This window comes from Dendropsophus ebraccatus, chromosome 3, assembly GCF_027789765.1.
Source record: "Dendropsophus ebraccatus isolate aDenEbr1 chromosome 3, aDenEbr1.pat, whole genome shotgun sequence".
In the NCBI taxonomy this organism is placed as follows: Eukaryota; Metazoa; Chordata; class Amphibia; order Anura; family Hylidae; genus Dendropsophus; species Dendropsophus ebraccatus.
The window spans coordinates 140,554,572-140,572,860 of record NC_091456.1 but is presented as its reverse complement, the minus strand read 5'-3'; the positions used below and the strand labels follow the sequence as shown (position 1 = coordinate 140,572,860).

Sequence of the window (18,289 nt, the reverse complement as noted above, 5' to 3'; positions counted from 1 at the left end):
GGGTCTGGACAAGGTGGGAGAAGCACCTGGATACATGCTGATCTCCCATCTTGCTCATCACTGCATCTTCTATAATATGGAGGGTATGGAGCCCATGGTGTGCAGCCACCAGCAAGCACAGGAAGTATTTAGCTGAGCGCTTCTCCCGCCTGTTCTGCCTGAGGACTGAGCACCCAGACCCCAACCAATCAACACTTTGTAGGTAAAAGTTAGGCTGCAGCAACATGATCCATCCCACACAATGGTAATTCCTCCAACATTACAAGAGTACATTGGCTCCCAGCCTGTTTCCTGCCGGTGACCACCTCTACCCCAGAAGACAGCGGAGAGGCGGGGCTAACGTCCAATCTTCACAGTCCAACCAATCAGCAGCAGGGGGCGTGGTTTGCCGGCTGTCATGTGACCGCACTGTCCCGTGACCCGGTAGATGCAGGTGACAGCAGAGTGTGATCCCCCGGGTCCGGCGTAGTGATGGGTGCGCGGCTTCTTCCCCTGTTCGGTCTTCTCCTCCTCTCCCCCCGGTGCTGGAGTCACCGGCCCCATCACTTGTCGGAAGAAGAAGAATACTTGCTGCAGGCGGCGAAGGAGGAATCCCCGTACGGCTCCCTATGGCCGTTACCGCAGACGGTGCAGCAGTCTAACGATGTCTACTACATCCCCCCGGCTGAGTTCAGCATCGTGCACGGAGCAGGCTCCACCGGCAGCCCGCTGTGTATGGTGCTGCAGGACGCCTTCCGGAGGTGAGTGCCGGGAACCCGTGCCTGTACAGCGCCGCTGCATGCAACTCTCCAGCCCGGTGTATAGCACTGCTGCATGCAACTCTCCAGCCCGGTGTATAGCACTGCTGCATGCGACTCTCCAGCCCGGTGTATAGCACTGCTGCATGCGACTCTCCAGCCCGGTGTATAGCACTGCTGCATGCGACTCTCCAGCCCGGTGTATAGCACTGCTGCATGCGACTCTCCAGCCCGGTGTATAGCACTGCTGCATGCGACTCTCCAGCCCCAAGTACAGCGCCGCCGCATGCGACTCTCCAGCCCGGTGTATAGCACTGCTGCATGCGACTCTCCAGCCCGGTGTATAGCACTGCTGCATGCGACTCTCCAGCCCGGTGTATAGCACTGCTGAATGCGACTCTCCAGCCCGGTGTATAGCACTGCTGCATGCGACTCTCCAGCCCGGTGTATAGCACTGCTGCATGCGACTCTCCAGCCCCAAGTACAGCGCCGCCGCATGCGACTCTCCAGCCCGGTGTATAGCACTGCTGCATGCGACTCTCCAGCCCCGTGTATAGCACTGCTGCATGCGACTCTCCAGCCCGGTGTATAGCACTGCTGCATGCGACTCTCCAGCCCGGTGTATAGCACTGCTGCATGCGACTCTCCAGCCCGGTGTATAGCACTGCTGCATGCGACTCTCCAGCCCGCTGTATAGCACTGCTGCATGCGACTCTCCAGCCCGCTGTATAGCACTGCTGCATGCGACTCTCCAGCCCGCTGTATAGCACTGCTGCATGCAACTCTCCAGCCCCAAGTACAGCGCCGCCGCATGCGACTCTCCAGCCCGCTGTATAGCACTGCTGCATGTGACTCTCCAGCCCCAAGTACAGCGCCGCCGCATGCGACTCTCCAGCCCGGTGTATAGCACTGCTGCATGCGACTCTCCATCCCGGTGTATAGCACTGCTGCATGCGACTCTCCATCCCGGTGTATAGCACTGCTGCATGCGACTCTCCATCCCGGTGTATAGCACTGCTGCATGCGACTCTCCATCCCGGTGTATAGCACTGCCCCGTGCGACTCTCCAGCCCCAAGTACAGGGCTGCCCCGTGCGACTCTCCAGCCCCAAGTACAGGGCTGCCCCGTGCGACTCTCCAGCCCCAAGTACAGGGCTGCCCCGTGCGACTCTCCAGCCCCAAGTACAGGGCTGCCGCGTGCGACTTTTCAGCCCCGTGTATAGCGCTGCCGCGTGCGACTCTTCAGCCCCGTGTATAGCGCTGCCGCATGCGATTCTTCATTCACAGTGTATAGCGCTGCCGCATGCTATTCTTCAGCCCCATGTATAGTGCTGCCGCATGCGATTCTTCAGCCCTGGTGTGACAGCAGCACAATTTAAGCCCTGAAGCCCTTGTACAGTGTGTAGTTCAGTGGTCTGCATTCTGTCTGGTGCCATAACAAATCCCATCATGCCTGGACAAGTGCTGTAAGTTAGGGAATGCTGGAAGTTGTAGTAGTCTCTCAAATGTTGGGGACAACTATACTGATCACTTCTGTGGACAGCATTGTGAAGCCTGTTCTGTGACAGCCACATGTGACCCCCCCCCCCCCCCCCCAGTGATGTGTATGTATTTACCATGGTCATGTGACTGCGGCAGTATGTTGCAGGGTTTATTATTTTCTGTCAGTGGGGGTCCTGATCTGAGGACTGTGCTCTGTGACCCCCACTTCTATCAGTAGATGCATTATAACATGTCAGTCAATGTAGCCATACAGATATGATCGCAGTAAGGGTTATTGTGAGTCCTCTCTATGGCCCGGATGCTGGCCTTCCCTTTCCTTTGCATAGATCCTGTATATGCCGGTGACATTGCTGCCGCCTAGGCACTGGTTTCCTTTTGCTTGCTCAGCAGAATTGTTAATGCAGCCAGTGAGGTCAGTGACAGCACTTATACATCATGTGACCTGTGTCCTGGCTGCTTCTTCTAGTGTAGACCAGTGTACATGTAGCAATATGGCGCCATCTTATCATTCATATTACAGCTTCCACACCCAACCGCCTGCTGCTCTACTGATTTACATGGACACAGCAGTCAGCCAGGGAGAGAAGCACTCAGTGTGGCACTTCTCCTGCCTCTATTGATCAGTGGAGTCTGAACACCCAGACCTTAAAAGGTCAAAACTTTTAAGCAGGGACATTTAAAATGTAGATCACTATATAGACTGTTTCAGCCATATGAGCCCGGCCACCAGTGACCATAGAGCCCATGCAGCGAGGATCTCCTTCCTTGTATGTAACCTGCAGAACCCGTCCTATTTCTTATTGTTTTTTTCCTTCCAGAGCTGCCACGCCCCGGCCACAGTGCAGACATCATAAAGATTGCACATTACCATTGTGTGTTCCCTGATGACACTGGGCACTCAGAGCAGCTACTTACTGGAGGCATAGGGAGGCAGGGGCTTAGTAATGTATCTTGTATTGTGCAGATGATTAAAGGGAACCTCATACATAGAACAAGTACAAGCCATCTGATCTGCAGACAACAGGAGGCGCTGTCATTTATAATCACAATATCTGCAGGAGTCCAGTGGGTGGTCCTATCAGTGGTTGACGGCTTTCTTTAGGAGCAGGCACGGCGCACTGTGGGCATGCGTGGACAGGGCGTACTGTGGGCATGCTCAGGCAGGGTGTACTGTGGGCATGCTCAGGCAGGGCGTACTGTGGGCATGCTCAGGCAGGGCGTACTGTGGGCATGCGCGGACAGGGCGTACTGTGGGCATGCTCAGGCAGGGCGTACTGTGGGCATGCTCAGGCAGGGCGTACTGTTCATCACTGAATGACACTGCACATTGAACTCCCAGGCTTCAGTTGCGCAGGGACTTTAGCGAATACGTTGGGCGTTAAAACACATCCTGTGCATTATTTTGGGTTCAGATTCCCCAGGGACATGTCCTTTTAGAATTGGGTAGATCATAAGCTACTTTATACCCTTCATTTCAGAAATCTTTGGCTGTCCAGGCTTAATGGGAATTGTAGTTTTGCAACAGTTTCAGGGTTGTAAGTTTGACGCCCTGAGCCCCCAATTGACCCCCCCCAATTCTATGCTACAAGTGCTTTAGGTGGGAATACCCCTTTAAGCTAACATTTCTGCGTGATGTACAGGTATGTCTGGGTGAAGGAATCATTTATGCAGCAGTTTAGGTAATAAGCTGGAAGGGTGCAGGGAACACTGTCAGTATTACTTGGCAAGGGAGTGATTGCCATAATAAATATATATTGGGCAATTGCCTCTTATGCAATTCTTTAATGTAGTCCTGGGTAAACACGGGCGGCAATTATACTGGCACAGGACTAGAATATAGGAGATGCTGACGGTTGCCTTTTTTACATGCAGTTTATTTTTCCTGGGATAATGCTGTAGTGTTATTCTTACGGATGTAGGGTTTCTTTTTCCATACTTGTGTATACACACACATAGGCAGAATGAAAGTTAAGAGACAGTTCAGCTCGGTGCACAGACTTGCATCACATTTCACAAGAGCAGAACCTGATAAACAGCCCTTCCTATAGAAAACCTTGCCATAAGCTATGGGATTTTGTTTTTTCCATCAAGGTCTGCTCTATAACATGTGAGGTTGTTCAGGCTTATTTTATTCACCATTCATGGACGTTGGTTTAAAGGTGTAAACAGTGCTGGGGCAAAGCTTTGAACACAGGTGTGAACTTAAAGGGGTTGGTCATTTTTTTACTAATATTCAGTGTACATTAAGTGTACTCACTGTATATACTGACAGCAGCTCCCTGTGTACCTCATAGAGCTAATATCAGACTCCCTTCCTCCAGGCTGGGCTGCCCTGCTCTGTGGTGAGTCTGTCCATAAAATGGCCGACATGGAGGAGCATGTGACCTACAGTGTCCTACATAGACATATACAGGCTCAGTGCTGGACACAGTGGAAGGGGCATGGTCACATGCTCCTCCATGTCAGCCATCTTATGGACTGATTTTAGCTCTATAAGGTACACAGGGAGCTGCTGTCAGTAGGTGCTGTGAGGACACTTACTAATACTGTTCACTTAACAACTTTACTATAAATTGGCCGACGTCTTTAACTTTAGGGGTTATCTTGGACCACATGTATTGATACCCTGATCTAAAGCTGGCTAATACACATACGATAGCTATTGGTCAGTTACTTATTTGGCAGCCTGTTATTTCTTCTCCCACCCTCGGTCGAATGTTTACTTGTTTTGAATTTATAGGGAAAAAAAGGTTTTGGGGATTAGAAATCCAACATGCTCATCCCCTTCTCCGTTGACATCTGTCCTCTGAGGAAAGTGTTAGATGGTCGGCCAGTCTTACCAAAATTGGCGGGTTTGGCCAGCACATGTCTGTGTGGCCAGCTTAATGACACTTTCTTTTTAGTACTGGCTCTACTTGGTTCTGCAGCTTTGTTTCAGTCACCTGGATGGGGCTGAACTGCATGGAGATGCGATATTATGGATGGACACAGGTAAGTATGAGGAACCCGCACCCCTCCAGCTTTGGCTGTCCAGGCATGATGGGAATTGTAGTTTTACAACAGCTGGAGGGCCTCAGGTTTCCCATCCCTGCCATGGATCATTAGTTTTGTAGTTCTGAATAAGCCTGTCAACTTTAATTTAAGTAAAATAAATAAAAATGTAGCTGTTTTATATTTGATATGAAAGGTATGTGAAAACCAAAATGGTTTTACCCACCACTTCCTGTTCAGTGATAAGGCGATGGACACCCATCAGCAGGTTAGACAAATCATGATGTTCCTATTGCGCACAGGGTGCTGTGGATGAAGGTATGTCTCCAATTAATAGAAAGGGTGTGCCAGCCGGGGGAATCAGCGCTCAGGCGGCGGTAGCCCTACCCCCAGTGCTCCAAACGGACTTAACAGACACAAGGATGTGGGTAACAGACATGCCTTCATCCTCAGCACCCTGTGCCCACTAAGGAGCGATCAGCGGATTAGATTTGTCTAACCTGCTAATAGCTCCTCTTTAATGTGTAGAGAGAGAAATAGAAAGCATTCAGTAGTCTGGAAAAGCAGGGGGGCAGCACTTTATTCCTGTTATCTGTAGCATTGTTCTTTTTTTCTCTCACAGATATTATGAATATATTTTTGGATACTCACCATTCAAGTACAGTGCTGTAAATACCAATGGTCCATCATCCGGTCGGCTGCTTCAGCTTCAGGTTATTCTTACTTCTGACCAAAATGAATGTTTTTTGTATCCTCACGTCAAGTCCGATGAGTCATGTAAGTATCTAGACTGTGTATGTACTCCTGGTATGAATTAGTGGTAGGTGGCATTTAACTGGGAAAGCAGGGCCTTATTACACGACCCAATATTTAGGAGCAAGCAAACGCCCTCCCTGCTCGATGTCTTTGCTATTATGCGGCATGGGGAGCAGCGGGAGAGGCTGTTCAGACAGTCCTTAGATCGTACAGGTGGCCCATAGAGGATAGCAGCAGTCTGACTCCGCTGCTCCTATTACACGGAGCGATGGCCAGCATACCATTGCTGCTATTGTCATTTGATGGGCCATGTTTTAAGACAACAATCAGCCGACATTTTGCGTGTCTGATGATCATTGCCTTTTAACATATGACCTATTACACCAAATGATTATTGTCCGCAATGGCTGATAATCATTTGGTGTAATAGGGCCCTTACACTTTGCAAATAACATTTATTAGAAATATTCTGCAGTCTTCTCCACAGCTCCTATGCAGGCTATTTGTGTCTCCTTGGTTACAGACTTAGGTTGTGTGTAGTCAGATACTTCAGTCACGTGTTTTTCCCTTTAGCAAGAAGGGGGATTTTATAAAATAACCAATCAATCAGATGTTCAGCCAGTCCCCCACTGGTCTTTACAAGCTTCTTACTTTCTGTAACAGCGCCACTTTTGCACATGGGCATGTTGTGAATTGCAGCCCAGCCTTATATGTTTGAATGGACCTGATCTGTGATACAGGACACAGCTGTTGAACAGAAGTCGAGCCATTCTGGGGAAGAAGCTGCTATATTTTGATGAGATCTAGGGAGTTGCATGCAGGATACCCCCACTGTAAAGCTTAAAGTGTGTTCGCATTTGTGTCAAACTCCCATTTGTAAGACTTACTAGCCTTTCTATCAAAATGATGAAACCCAGACTGACCCTGTAATAAGTCAATGGGAATAAGACAAGAGGGAAAAAAAGGAGCCGGGAGGATGGCGCCTCGTGTAATCCTGTTACATGAAAATGAGTGAAATAAAAGTATAGGTGGACTCTCACCTTTTAGCCCCTTGGGCTTTGTGCGTATCACCCCACTATGGGGTATCTTGTAGCGTCGGATGATGGCTGCCGGCCGAAGGATCCAGGAAACGGGACTCTCCCAGTGTCGGGACCCGTGGTTTCATGCAGTAGACAGAAGAAAAAAGTACCTGGGTAGGTTTTTTTCTTCTGTCTACTGCATAAGTCAATGGGGACTGTGGGGCTCAGTTGGTACCCAGCAGCTAAAACCTAAAGCAATGACGTAGATGTGAAGAGCCTAATCTCTATATGCAGGAACACTGTAGTCATTGCTGTATCCTTCGTACTGAAGACAGTCCTGCAGACCAACCCCTAGACCCTAATTGTGACATGTAGCAGAGCTGCTATGTTCTATTGTAATGACATCCTATGAGCTTTCCTTGTTCTTTGCAGATAAACTGATAATTGATGATGATGGCGCTGTGCTACAGGCCAGTCAGGTCTGGGGTGCCCTGCGAGGTAAGTGCTTTCACTATGTGACATGTCTATTGCAGGCTGTGGTTTGCATTAAATGTGTTCAGTATTTGTTCAGTAAATGGCTGGAAATCTATGATCTTGCTAGGTTATGGCTTCAGTTTCCATTCTCCAACCCATCCTCCTCATACACAGGATCCTTCGGCATTGGCCATGTGCTCCTGTGTCCTCTATGGGGAGGGGTAGACGGCAGCAAGAGAGCACTGGGAGTGGCTCTGTCAGTGGTTTTTCAAAAGACTCCCATGCACCTTATATTGATGGAAAAGCCTGCTGCCAATAGGGTATAGCTGACTAAAGTCTAAGGTGTTTGGGAACCTTCAGCGTTATTAAAGTTAAATTTATAAATCATGCACAGATCCTATTCTGATTACTTGGTCTATGACTATGAACCTATTACACCCTGCCTTTGACCCACTTCATACATCCCAGCCAATATTTTTCCTTACATGTAGTTAAAATGTCAGGAGAAGTCCAGCATTTCTTAAAAGCCAGCAGCCTGCAGGGAGAGGGGGGAAAATTAATTACAAGTAGGTATTTACCTCTCTCCATGCCTGTGGTGAGTGGCCTCAGGACCCCTGCCGGGCTCCAGGACCTCCAGGGTGTCCACGCCACAACCGGCAACCCGGTTTAGCCAGTCAGTGACGGGACGACACTCTGGTCACTGATTGGCTGAGCTGCCAGTCCATCACACGGGACAGGCATTTTCCACGACATGACATCACAGCTCATGGGGATAATGACTTCTGGCGGGGGTCCTGAGGCCGCTCCAGCCACTCACCCCAGGCACGGGGAGAGGTAAGTGCATACTTAAAATCAATTTCCCCCCTCCCCCTGCAAGCTGACTGCTTTTAGAAAATGCCGGATTTCTCCTTTTAAAGGTACTGTCCAAGAATAGACCCCTTAATACTTGGTATTAAGGGGTTCTCCAATTAAGACTTGTCACCCCTGCCCGGATCTACGTATTGGCCTCTGGCTCCTTTGTTTTGAGTATAACCATGGGTCAGAATGTGAACCGCAGTTCGATTAGTTTTGTATGGAGCTGCTGGAGAAAGCATAGTACAGGAGCATCGGGGGGATGGAGGTCAGACCCCCAGCAATCTTACTTGTACCCTATCCTGTGGTAAGGGGACAAGTAATTTTTAATCAGAGATCCCCTTTAACTATAAAACCAAGCTTTTTTTTTTCTCTCTTCTGGGTGGAAAGCATGAGAGCTGATCCTTTTCTAATCCTAAACAGCCCCATCAATGTGGTAAATAACAAAATACCATGTTAATAGTGGATATTTTTTTTTCTTTAAAGGTCTAGAGACTTTCAGCCAACTAGTGTATGAGGACAGTACTGGGGCGGTAAGTCACATTAATGTGATCTGGATATGTTGATAGCCTTAGATGTGAATACCTTGGATAATATTATAAGTAGGTTTCACCTTCCACAACGGAGGCATTTCCATTGGAATAATTGTCTGTGTAATAATGTGTGTGTATGTATGTATGATATATATATATATATACATAGTTATACAGAGATTTATGTTAGTATTAACCTTGTGTTTCCTCCTTTTATAACTAGTTCCTTGTAAACAAAACCAGAATCGCAGATGCTCCCAGGTTTGCACACAGGGGAGTCCTGCTGGATACATCCAGGCATTACCTGCCTTTAAAATCTATTCTCTTGAACTTGGTGAGTTGTTAGTTCTCCCAGTAAACGCATTGATTTATTTTTCCATTGTTATCTGTGTATAATTTGAGGCCATATATTAGGTTCTTTCATCTTAGAGGCAGTTGCAAAACTGGCAGCATTTATGAAAAAAAGTCATGTGAAGTCACCTATACAGGCAGAGCTCCACAGTGACAGTCTATTATAAGGCATTAAAAAAATCACTTCAACTAAAGCCCCTTGCTCTATTTGCAGGTATCAATGGTCTGTAAGGCTCCATTCACACGGAGTAAAAATGGCAGAATCCTGCCAGCCTCCATGAGATACTGGCAGTCTATGGGAGGCACCTCCTCTCTCCGCAAGGAAGAATAGACAGGTCAGACAGCGCAGAGAGAGGAGGCGCGTGAACCTCCCATAGACTGCCAGTTTTTCACGGAGGCTGGCAGATTCTCCGCCACAGAATACTCCGTGGGAGCGGAGCCTAAGAAGAAATTTCTTTTAAGCGGTATATGCAGCTTGCATTTACTTCCATGGGAGTTACTAGAATAGCCCTGATCTGTTTTCAGAATCCTGCTGTCCCTAACCAGGCAGGATAGGGCCAGCAGCAGGAACCATTTCTAGAGATCTCACCTCTATAACATATCCTTTTAGATTTACTCCTCTAAATCTCTTACTTATTGCTGCAAAAATACATCCTCTTAATAGTACTTCATCTCTCATTTGTTTTTTTTTTAAATATTGGAAGAAAGCAGCAATCTGATATGTTGGATTTAAACATGTCTGATGCTTTGTTCCTGGGGGACATAGTAAGGCAGTGGCTTATTCCCCTTTATATAGCATGCAGGGAATTAGGTAGTAGGACAGAGAGAAGTCACTGGGGACCTCCTTGAAGTCTTGTAGTCTGGGCAGCATGACCATCATAGATTCATCATAAGTTTAAGGATCTCATCATCTACTTTTACTTTAAGGAAAAAACCTTTTTATTGTTGGGTTTTGATAATAGGAGTCTTAATTTTCTTCCAGGATGCAATGGCTTTCAACAAGATGAATGTTTTTCACTGGCATATCGTAGATGATCAGTCATTTCCCTACCAGAGCGTCCTGTTTCCAGAACTAAGTAACAAGGTACGTAACCTTACCAGATTCCTATGGCAGGAGAGATCTGATTCCCATACTATATCTGTGTGTACTGTAAGGGTGGTATTACACGAAGCGATTATCGTTCGAATAATCGTTCAATCGGTCGTATTTGAACGATTATCTTTAAGTGTAATAGTAGACAACGATTAAACGACGAACGATTGGTCGTTGGTCGTTTAATAGGTTTTGGATCTATTTTTATCGTTTGTCTTTTACACATCGTTCGCACATCGTTCGTTTGAATAAGATGTCGTTAGCCGTTCCCTGTTCATTCGCAAATTGAAAGGGGAGTGTTCTTGAACTTTGTTGCTCCAATTCAACCGATAATCTTTCCGTGTAGTAAAACGAACGATTATTAGGCAACCGCTATTGCGATCGTTGGAAATCGTTAATTGAAAAAAATCGCTTTGTGTAATACCACCCTAAGAGTCCAGTCCTATGGTAGGTTGTTATCTGGAATCTCTAATAGTCTGACAATGATTGCTGGTGCTGAAAGCTAGAAAGTGGCAAAAAGCATGATGGCCACATGTGCCAATTGTAGATTGTAAGCCATGGCGTGCAGGGTCCTCTTTCCTCATGTACCAGTCTGCCATTTACCTTGTGTAAATTACCTCTGTTTGATCTTGTAATGTTCCTCTTTGCTACCCCTATTGCTTGTACACTGCCTGGCCACTTTATTAGGTACACCTGTCCAACTGCACGTTACCACTTAATTTCTAATCAGCCAATCACATGGCGGCAACTCAGTGCATTTAGGCATGTAGACATGGTCAAGACAATCTCCTGCAGTTCAAACCAAGCATCAGTATGGGGAAGAAAGGTGATTTGAGGGCCTTTGAACGTGGCATGGTTGTTGGTGCCAGAAGGGCTGGTCTGAGTATTTCAGAAACTGCTGATCTACTGGGATTTTCACGCACAACCATCTCTAGGGTTTACAGAGAATGGTCCGAAAAAGAAAAAACATCCAGTGAGCGGCAGTTCTGTGGGCGGAAATGCCTTGTTGATGCCAGAGGTCAGAGGAGAATGGGCAGACTGGTTCAAGCTGATAGAAAGGCAACAGTGACTCAAATAGCCAACCGTTACAACCAAGGTAGGCAGAAGAGCATCTCTGAACGCACAGTACGTCGAACTTTGAGGCAGATGGGCTACAGTAGCAGAAGACCACAACTTTCAGCTAAGAACAGGAAACTGAGGCTACAATTTGCACAAGCTCATCGAAATTGGACCGTAGAAGACTGGAAAAACGTTGCCTGGTCTGATGAGTCTCGATTTCTGCTGAGACATTCGGATGGTAGGGTCAGAATTTGGCGTCAACAACATGAAAGCATGGATCCATCCTGCCTTGTATCAACGGTTCAGGCTGGTGGTGGTGGTGTCATGGTGTGGGGAATATTTTCTTGGCACTCTTTGGGCCCCTTGGTACCAATTGAGCATCGTTGCAACGCCACAGCCTACCTGAGTATTGTTGCTGACCATGTCCATCCCTTTATGACCACAATGTACCCAACATCTGATGGCTACTTTCAGCAGGATAATGCGCCATGTCGTAAAGCTAGAATCATCTCAGACTGGTTTCTTGAACATGACAATGAGTTCACTGTACTCCAATGGCCTCCACAGTCACCAGATCTCAATCCAATAGAGCATCTTTGGGATGTGGTGGAACGGGAGATTCGCATCATGGATGTGCAGCCGACAAATCTGCGGCAACTGTGTGATGCCATCATGTCAATATGGACCAAAATCTCTGAGGAATGCTTCCAGCACCTTGTTGAATCTATGCCACAAAGAATTGAGGCAGTTCTGAAGTCAAAAGGGGGTCCAACCCGTTACTAGCATGGTGTACCTAATAAAGTGGCCGCTGAGTGTATATCACTCTGGAATCAAGGGCGCTTTATTAATAAATAATAGTGGGTCCAGTAATCCAGGCTGACCCATCAAGAGATCAACAATAAAAATGAACATGAGGTTCTTAGCACACATTTTTATCAAAATGGTATAGGCCCAAGAGACCGCCGCTAGACCAACTACTGTGAGGTTATTTTTCTGCGAGATAGCTGTAGGAATGTCCCTGTTTTGGGGAGTTTTGTCCAGTGCTCATATTTGTTCTGCTTTGCAGGGCGCCTACCACCCATCCACACATATTTACAGCGTCACTGATGTCCGCTTGGTGATTGAGTTTGCCCGCCTCCGAGGCATTAGAGTTATTCCAGAGTTTGACACTCCAGGACATACTAGCTCTTGGGGTAAAGGTAAGTGTTGCTGGCATAGAAAACTTTCTTGTTCTCCCTTGAGATTATTCTATTGTTCCATATTCTTTACCTACCTGGCTCTTTCAGTCCCTTCTTATACTGTGTATAATAAGGAGGAGGGGGATGCAGCTGCATGCTTTTTCTCACTATTGTATAAGTGAACCATCTCAGTGAAATCTGTCAGTTTATTGCATGGGAATGCTGTTTCCAAAGCAGGAAGCTCCTCTGTTGCCGCTGCCATACTCGCATACACTATATGGACACCTACAGGAGCTGTTAAGATATCCCATTCAAGTTCTTCCACACTAGACTCTCCCTCCATGCTTTTATGTTCCTTGCTGTATGCTCTGGAGCACAGTTATGCTCTTTTATGTAGAATTCAGTGCCAGGCGAGGTTTGGTCTCTGCAGTTACTGAATCATCAGAGTGTTGGGGACTTTTATGCACTATGCCCCTCAGCACTCGGTCACCCCACTATGTAACTTTACATAGCTAAGTTGTTTGGCTTCAAAATGCTTCCGATTTTTATTAATACCTTGTACAGCTGATCAGGGAAGAAACTACAGGAACTGACTAGCTGTAGAACTTCCCATTCTATCACAGATGTTGTTAAACAGACTACATATTAGGGTCTGGATGTTATCCACCTTTGGCAGTGAATAAGAGGTGGGGACCAGTACTTCACATAGTGTAGTGTAAGAAAAATAAAATGGTGGCAAGTAACACATTTTGATGATTTTCGGGTCCCTCTTACACTAGCCTGTGGCTTACAGCACATCAATGAATTTTCCTCTATGGGTCTTATGAAATTGCCTCTTCAATAACAGTAAATATCTGTATGTGTGTAATCTGTAGATCAGCAGAAATTATGTTGCTTGTCTTTTAGGACAGAAAGACCTTCTGACTCCATGTTACCAGGATGGGCAACCCAGTGGATCCTTTGGGCCCATAAACCCTATAGTAAATGAGACCTACAACTTTATACAGAGTTTTTTTAAGGAACTCAGTTATGTGTTTCCTGACGCTTATATCCACCTTGGAGGAGACGAGGTTGATTTCTCTTGCTGGTAAGTTCATTGCTAGATGAATAAGTAAAATTGAATGTTGTCTGGAAACAGGGCTACGAGTCACCAGGATGGTCCCTAATGGCTTTAACGACCCCTCTCAGCATGACTGACAGGTATTTCCCTAGCTGTATAAAGGTGGCTCAGTGGTGTCACTCCTTGGTGGGTATGAGATTTCATGGACCCCTGCCAATACCAAGAACAAAAAAAATCAGAGAACAGGTCATAAAGGAAAGCCTGAGATTTCTCCTCTTTTCATATCCATTCCTGGCTTTGGCTTCAAATCTTTGGCAGATAATCTTTCTGTGTAAATGGACGTTAATATGGTGAACGATTTCAGGTTAACGGTAAACAATGTAATTTGCAATCGTTTATCGCTAGTTAATCGTTAAAAATCGCTTTGTTTAATAGGACCCTTAGTCTATCACCCTTCTATGGCGTTGGGCATTAAAACTGTTCAAGTTAAGTCACCTTTTGTCCATAGAAACAGGATAACTTGAATTGTTAACCCTGGAAAAAAGTGATTTATTAAAAACAAACAAAAAAAAACATACAGATGTCAATATGCAGTTGGTGTGAATCTTTCCCAGTAAACACGCTCTGCAAGCTCTGTGGCGGTTGTACAATATAATCTTGTGTCTTTAATCTTTGCAGGAAATCCAATCCTGATATCGCCAAATTCATGGATGAACAAGGCTTTGGCACAGATTACCGTAAACTAGAATCTTACTATATCCAAAAGTAAGTTCTTTGCTATTTATGATGTCCTTAGGAAGTCACTACTTGCCTGTCTGCCTGTTCTCTGCCTTCTGACAGGGGGAGCTTATGAAGTGCCAGAGACTCCAGTATGGCTGTATAAGATAATGCACAAATCAGTAAAAGGAGCAGTCGGGTGTAATGATGAGCCCTATAATGTAATGTACATGGGGAAAGTAACTGTAATCTCATTCAGAAGTCAGTGAAGATAATTAGTCTGAGTGTCACCCAGATTACACATTGTGCTCATAAGATCCCATGATGTACAGGTACAGCAAGGTTCCTTGTCTTAAGGCATCACGCAGACCATTACATTCTTGTTCATTGAGGTTTAGACAGGTTGAAATAAAAAATAAACCCCAATACTATGCTGTGTCAAGCCAAAACATGCAGATGTAGAAAATAATGTATTGCATAACAGCAATACATCAGGAACATGACTTTTGTTATCCTGTATATTTCCTATGTGAAATATCTAGTACCATTACACTTTACTAGTGAAGTAGCTGTAGCCAGCAGAGAGTCCATTGACATCTATAGGAAAATCTGATTTGCTACCTTACAGAAAAATACTTATTCTTGGTTGTAGTTGCAGAAATCTGTATCTATAATACTGTGTGCATACCATTTTTTTCCCCAGAATATTGGAGATAGTTGCAGAATACCATAAGGGCTACATGGTCTGGCAGGAGGTATTTGATAATCATGACAAGGTACGTGATGTAATGGATCTCCGTCCATAAACTAGAGATTCTGCTGCTAGTTGCGTTCTTATGTTGCTCTCCATCCCCTGTTTCTTTAGGCATGTTCACACAAGGCAGACTGAGTCATACACATTCAACCACACGGGCAAAAAAAAAAAAAATGTATGGGACTTTTTAGTTGTAGAAATTCCTGTAACCCATCTGCCAGGTGTGAATATACCTATACATATATTTCATACCACTCACCTTCCTCTCTGTTATCTATGTGGGTTCTTAGTGGCTGCTGATAGACCTACCAATCCAAAGTATATGGAACATGTTATCATTCTAAATTGGCCACCACAAAGCCAAAGATGCCGCTGTTTTGCTTCTCCTAACACCTCTTATCTGATGCCATTACACCTCTCATGCTCTCATTGTGGTATAAAGTGATCAGGCTTCCATAATAAAATGAGTGTATTAGAATGTGAAGTCATATTAACTAATTTAGATAAAAAACAGGGTTTTTCATTTGCTTTGCCCCATAGAAGATTTGGTTGGTGCTGTACGCATCTCAGCTCCAGATAAATCTGCCCACACACATAAGATAAATGTTGGCTAATCCAGAGTGATGCAATGTGTATGGGGGCATCCTCACAGTACTATAATGCTGGGAAGGGTCAGGCAGCTTCTACTTCCATTTTGAATTTCCAAATGTTTAAAGTGAACAGAACAACAAAGGCCGGTAACAATATTACGTGTATGGATGGTAAGGAAAAGCTTTAGAGTAGAAATTGGAGGCCATTCATAGAAATAATAGTGTTTAGAGTTTTGAGCTAGGCAGTGACATCCAACCAGTCGCCCCCAAACTGTTGAAAAACTACAACTCCCATCATGTGCCGACAGAACCCGGCATTTTCTTCACCCAAGAAAAATGCTTGTAGATTAGTGTAAATGGGGCTTCATACACTCTGGTGTCAGCACAGCATTATAACTTACAAGTCTTGTCCTGAGAAGGTCATAAATGGTGACTCCATGTCACTACTGATAGTCAGCATGTGGTCCCAGCCTCTTTATGTAGGTGTGTGATAACTAGACTTGTACCTACACATTCCTATTAACCTACACATTCCTATTAAAACGCTTATCTATTGCAATCTTTACAGATTAACCCTGATACTATAGTGGAGGTGTGGAAGGGAGAAAACTATCAGCAAGAATTGCACCAAGTGACAGATGCGGGCTTTTCTGCCATCCTCGCAGCCCCCTGGTACCTAGATTACATTAGCTATGGCCAGGACTGGCAAAGATACTACAAAGTTGAGCCGCTAAATTTCAATGGTTTGTTAACTTTTTAACCTTCATTTAACATTTGTCAATTCGTAGAATATTACTATTTTTGGTTTACGTTACGGCTTGTTCATCAGTGTTCTTGAGTTTTCTTTTTATACTTGGATCACAAAAGTTACCACCTCTTAGACTAATAATTATCCCCCTCCTCTTTTATGGAGTAAATAGATTAAGTGTAAGACATCTGTCTGACATAAAAGAAATAACAAGTTATGGTGTGTAATTAGCAGTATGGAGAAGGTTCAGATTGGTGGTTGATGCTACAGCTTGTGTCAGTGGCCGGGATTGGAGATAACTCTAGATTCTAGTCATTTAACTCCCTAGATGCTGCAGTTTAATGGTGACTGCGGCATGTAGGCAGCAAGATGCCAGGTGACATCTGTCTGTTCCCCATAGGAAAAATTCAATTTCTCATATTTTTTTACTGGGAAGTTTAAATTACAGAATAGATAAACATAATACCTATTGCCTCACATGGAAATACAGTGACATTATTTACACTGCATGGTAAACACCATGAGAGAAAAATGTACTTGGTGACCAAAAACTGCAGTTTTTGGTCACCTTGTCTTGCTAATATCATGGATTAACCCCCTTAACTCCACAGCCACTTTTGGTCTTGTCTTATGGCCTAATAATTTTATAACACTTAAAGTTATGCAAGTGAGTTTTATTTTCGTGTGAAAAAATTTATTTCATGTTAGTAGTAAATTTTGGTTGTTACATTTATTACCCTTTCTTTGTAGGGGGGTACTCTAAAATGTCATTTTTTTTTTTAAATTCTTTATTTCTTTTTCACATAAAAAAGTACATCAATAGTGAGAAAGGTACCAGGAAACATTATTTCTCAGATAACAAAGGTTACAGATTACAACATTGATTATAAATAAAGTCAATCCATAAGGACACCCTCCTCCCCACTTAAACCAAAGTTGCCAAAAACCAGGTACTAAAAAGAAGTTCCCTATTGATCCATGACAACTTAAATCCGTACAGTATCCTATATATATATATATATCTATAAATATAAATAAACCCCCCACCCCCACCCCTGCCTGCTCCGGGAAAAAAAAAAAAAAAAAAAAAAAAAAATAATAAAGCCCTCCCCTCTACCAGCCAAGCCATTTCTTACGACTAGGCCCTTCCAGGCTTCTAACCCTGTCCACCTGATTTAACCATTCCTGTTTTGATGGTCCGGAGACGCTCAGCCAGTTCCTCAGGACCACCAACCTTGCTTGGAATAAAAGAGCGTTAATAAGGGCATTATGCTTTTTCGTCATTACCGCTTCCCCCAATATCGCATTCTCAAAGGACAAGATACCAGTGAATATACCCCTATTCCGTAGCTCTTCTGTTACCTGTGACCAGTACCTTTCAAGCAGCTGGCAGGACCAAAATGAGTGTACCAAACCGGCACCTTCTAGGCCACATCTAAGACAACAAGAGTCCTCGCGCAAACCAATTCGTTTCATGAGGACCGGCGTGTAATAGGACCTATGTAGTATCTTAAATTGGATAAGTCTATGTTCCGGGTTCGAGGATGCCCTCACTATCCCTCCAACTATACTTTCCCAACCCTCCTCTGTAAAAGGGCCTACCTCCTTCTCCCATTGTTCCCTAAATCCCATTAGTGCATTACCATATTTCTGTTCCAGTAAAATGTTGTATATTTTAGAGATCAAGTGTCTACTCTTATCTAACTTTTTAATCCTATCAATACCCTCTGAGTGCATAACCGTAAATAATTCCTTATTTTGTGTTTTAGAGACTGCTCTTTTAATTGAGTGATATCTAAATATATGAGCCCATTCCTGCCTATCCCCTAGCAACTCGCTCCCTTTAAGTGAACCTTCTACAAAAAAATCTGTGAC

The 18,289-nt window shown here is 44.9% G+C and overlaps 1 protein-coding gene across 2 annotated transcripts in view; it reads left to right on the top strand.

Moving 5' to 3' along the window:
- The first annotated feature begins 404 nt into the window (after positions 1–404).
- The window catches only part of HEXB (hexosaminidase subunit beta), a 30,364-nt gene continuing 12,479 nt past the window's right edge, over positions 405–18,289 (top strand). Inside the window, exons 1-11 of one of the 2 annotated variants that reach the window (XM_069962797.1) lie at positions 406–740; positions 5,853–6,007; positions 7,438–7,503; positions 8,818–8,864; positions 9,088–9,198; positions 10,198–10,299; positions 12,434–12,566; positions 13,452–13,632; positions 14,284–14,370; positions 15,026–15,098; positions 16,235–16,409. In XM_069962797.1, coding sequence (XP_069818898.1) covers positions 472–740; positions 5,853–6,007; positions 7,438–7,503; positions 8,818–8,864; positions 9,088–9,198; positions 10,198–10,299; positions 12,434–12,566; positions 13,452–13,632; positions 14,284–14,370; positions 15,026–15,098; positions 16,235–16,409 — 1,399 coding nt within the window. In that variant the 5' untranslated portion in view covers positions 406–471. Of the gene's footprint in view, positions 741–5,852; positions 6,008–7,437; positions 7,504–8,817; positions 8,865–9,087; positions 9,199–10,197; positions 10,300–12,433; positions 12,567–13,451; positions 13,633–14,283; positions 14,371–15,025; positions 15,099–16,234; positions 16,410–18,289 lie in introns of both variants that reach the window. The other variant, XM_069962798.1, reaches the window with a different exon arrangement.